Below are 3,553 nucleotides of genomic sequence, written 5' to 3'. Positions count from 1 at the left end.
CATAGGCAAACGAGAAGCTCGTATTCAGCGTGATTTCGGCGCATCGTGTTCCCCTATGGGTTAGACAGTTTCGATTGTACAAATGTCTTCCGACAAGCAGAGATATGACGCCAACTGTCTTGTCCTGCAGTTTGTCTTCACATTTGGGTTTCGTTCACATGACCTGGCTGGAGTTAGCGCCATCAGCAGTTGGGAGTAGACGANGTCTTCACATTTGGGTTTCGTTCACATGACCTGGCTGGAGTTAGCGCCATCAGCAGTTGGGAGTAGACGAAGGGTTTAGCGCAGAGCTAGCGGACTTGCACGTGTAAGGAATATGCATTACGCCGTGCGTGTGCGTGCTCCTACAGCCTCGGTATCGCGGAACTTCATCTGGCGTTGCATTCGTGCGCTGCGCTCCTTTGTCAACTGCATATTGCGTGAGGAGCATATGCAGCCAATCTTTTGGGTTCTGTTGCGTTTCAGCTTGTGAGCGGCTGGGCGTGGTTGTGCATGCGGACCCGCAGATATTTATAGAGTTCCAGTGCGATGGCAAATGGGCGTTTCTCTGCTTAGGATTCGTTTTTAAACAAGTCCAAGCGATCTCAGTAATTTGGTGAGGCAGTATATACACAATGCAGTGCACGGTGGGATGCATCAACAGTTACGCGGTTATTCAGGCGCAGCGTTCAGCGTTCAAGTCCAGCGATCATGCGTGTTTTGCAGGAGACGAAAACAGCATACATCGGGCCGGCGCCGACAGCGTGACCAATGCAACATGCTTAAACACGCAAAGGGCGCACGAAATGAAGCAAACAAGCGGGATGGGGGGACTAATCTGGTTTAAAAAACCTGTATAAGCATTTGTGTGCTTGGCGTAGGTACTGCCCATGAATGTGCCACAGATATTTTTTCGAGCCAGCCATCATGCAACATGGTGGTTGTAGCAGATTCTTACAATCATCAAGATCGACCCTTGTATAGAGCATGCTGGTTTGCTTGTGTTATCTAGTTTGTGCATCTCAGAATTCGCAGATTTTCTTTGGTCTTGCAGCAAGAGGCAATTCGACGCGGACGCCCCAGGCAGCCAGCTGCCCTGCAGTTCGTATACGTCTTGGGCTTGTTCAACATTCTCTAGTTGAAATCTGCTGCATCTGCCAATAAGCGTATAAGCATTATTTGGCAGGCAGCTAGCGGACTTGTATCCATAAGTAGCATGGAGTTGTTCAGTTTGTGTGCGGGCGTCTACGGACGCGATGTGGCAAAGGGTTCTCTGGCACGAGGGTCGTGCCCTCTCTTGCCTAGGAGGTATGTCTTCAGAGGAAGAATCATTCATTGAGCTCGATCCCGCCTACATTACACTTTTGGGCATCCTGAGTGTAGTTACGAAACGTGCAGGTGGAGACGCGTGCAGAAGGATGCAGTTGAAGTGCGAGAAGCAGTGGGATTTCGGTGCTTTCTGGCGTTATCCTCTTCGTATTCTAGTGGATCCACAGAGCCAGGATATTTCGGCGATGCGGTATGCATTCGGCCGACAGAGTGTGGCCGACAGAGTGTGACAGTAGAAAGTATATCAGTTTATTGCCGAGGCAGTGCATGCGCTGCGCCGTTGGAGGTGGGGGTCAACAATGAGAGCGTGACTATTTCGTTTCCTGTTAACAGCAAGTATGCACATTTTACAACTGCCAGTTGGACACGCGCTCAAGGATTACAGAAAAGGCAGAAGACTCCATGCGTGCATGCGGTTACAAACTAAGCAATCGTCTTCAGCACTGCTCATAAACTCTGCTGCGCACAGAGTGGAGGCGTTCCGCGTGTGCCCTGTCTATCAAACGAGAGCGGCACTGAAAGGATACATGAAAGAGCCAGCTTCTCCCGCGGGATGTTGACGCCCGCCAACGTAAGAACCGCGAGTTCCACCCGATACGCCTAAACCAAGTAGGAGGCGAGACTTGGGTAGCGTGCCGGTTGCGTACATCGAATGCATGCGCAAATTATATTCCCCCCTATGCAGCAGCGGCATGACAAGGTATTATGCTGCAACGGTTTTTTGTGCGTTTCAGAAAGTATGCGCATATTTTGAATTTGCAGTTGTCGTGGTGCCAAGAGGGCTGCATGGAGCATTGGGAGCAGCGGCTGCGCGGCCCGCTGAGGGCATGCTGGTGTCTCGAAGTGTTGTTGTACGTGCACGCTGCCTTGATCCCCGTGTGAAGGCAGGCAAAGCTGCGCGCTCAGACGCATACACGTGTGAAGGGGAACGATACACAGAAAAGAGATGCCAGGAATAACTTTGCTTCGGCAGTGCGCTTCTTCAGTTTGCTCAAGCCATGGTGGTGCGAAGTTCCTATCTGCATTTGCCGGACAGGATATGCCCGTATACACTGTTACAGGAAACGGGTAGGGCAGTTCCTTTGCAATGCAACAGAAGACAGGAGTGGTGGCAAGCAGTTTGGCGAGGATGATAAGGGCAGCGCGCGGGGTGAGGGCGGCGGTGCGTTCCGGACCAAGTCGCCGTACATGGAGCCGCCTGAGTAGACATGCAAAGAGGAGTTTGATACGGCTGCGTANCTAAGGTTTTGGTTTTCGATTGAATACAACCTGGGAGTATAGCAGTAGTATTCGTTCGTCTTGTGCATCCCGCCGTAGAGGTTTTGTAACACTGACACTTTGTCGCCTGAGCTGCGTGATAAAGCGTGTTTGAATTCTGCGTGCGTCCGCCGTTTCTCACAGTCTGGAAGCTTTTCCCATGTGCTCAGCCTTCCTAGTATGAGCGGGTCTGATTGGACACTCAACGTCGCCGTCTGCTTTGCGGGACCATTGTCGATCAATGCATCGGATTCTCGAATTGCTTGCAATCGCCCTGAGGGAATCTGTCTAATGCGCCGGCTGCGTACATCGAATGCATGCGCAAATTATATTCCCCCATATGCAGCAGCTGCATGCCAAGGTATTATGCTGCAACGGTTTTTTGTGCGTTTCAGAAAGTATGCGCATATTTTGAATTTGCAGTTGTCGTGGTGCCAAGAGGGCTGCATGGAGCATTGGGAGCAGCGGCTGCGCGGCCCGCTGAGGGCATGCTGGTGTCTCGAAGTGTTGTTGTACGTGCACGCTGCCTTGATCCCCGTGTGAAGGCAGGCAAAGCTGCGCGCTCAGACGCATACACGTGTGAAGGGGAACGATACACAGAAAGGAGATGCCAGGAATAACTTTGCTTCGGCAGTGCGCTTCTACAGTTTGCTCAAGACATGGTGGTGGTGCGGCGTTCCTATCTGCATTTGCCGGACAGGGTATGCCCGTACACACTGTTACAGGAAACGGGTAGGGCAGTTCCTTTGCAATGCAACAGAAGACAGGAATGGTGGCAAGCAGTTTGGCGAGGATGATAAGGGCAGCGCGCGGGATGAGGGCGGCGGTGCGGTCCGGATCAAGTCGCCGTACATGGAGCCGCCTGAGTAGACATGCAAAGAGGAGTTTGATACGGCTGCGTATCTTGGAGCGATCTGCCTAAGGTTTTGGTTTTCGATTGAATACAACCTGGGAGTATAGCAGTAGTATTCGTTCGTCTTGTGCATCC

At 51.8% G+C, this 3,553-nt stretch overlaps 1 protein-coding gene across 1 annotated transcript; it reads left to right on the top strand.

Annotated features, from left to right (window-relative positions):
• Positions 1-2,306: 2,306 nt before the first annotated feature.
• Positions 2,307-3,435, top strand: EMH_0069480 (uncharacterized protein; the record flags this gene model as incomplete). The annotated part of the gene is made up of 3 exons (XM_038022636.1): positions 2,307-2,376; positions 2,989-3,081; positions 3,266-3,435. 3 exons carry the CDS (start codon positions 2,307-2,309, stop codon positions 3,433-3,435), a joined length of 333 nt encoding a protein of 110 aa, XP_037878490.1.
• Between the last annotated feature and the right edge of the window lie 118 nt (positions 3,436-3,553).

The sequence above is a fragment of the Eimeria mitis genome, genomic scaffold, assembly GCF_000499745.2.
Source record: "Eimeria mitis Houghton genomic scaffold, Emh_scaff3785, whole genome shotgun sequence".
In the NCBI taxonomy this organism is placed as follows: Eukaryota; Apicomplexa; class Conoidasida; order Eucoccidiorida; family Eimeriidae; genus Eimeria; species Eimeria mitis.
The sequence above is the reverse complement of the archived record's forward strand: the minus strand, read 5'-3'. Positions and strand labels throughout refer to the sequence as shown.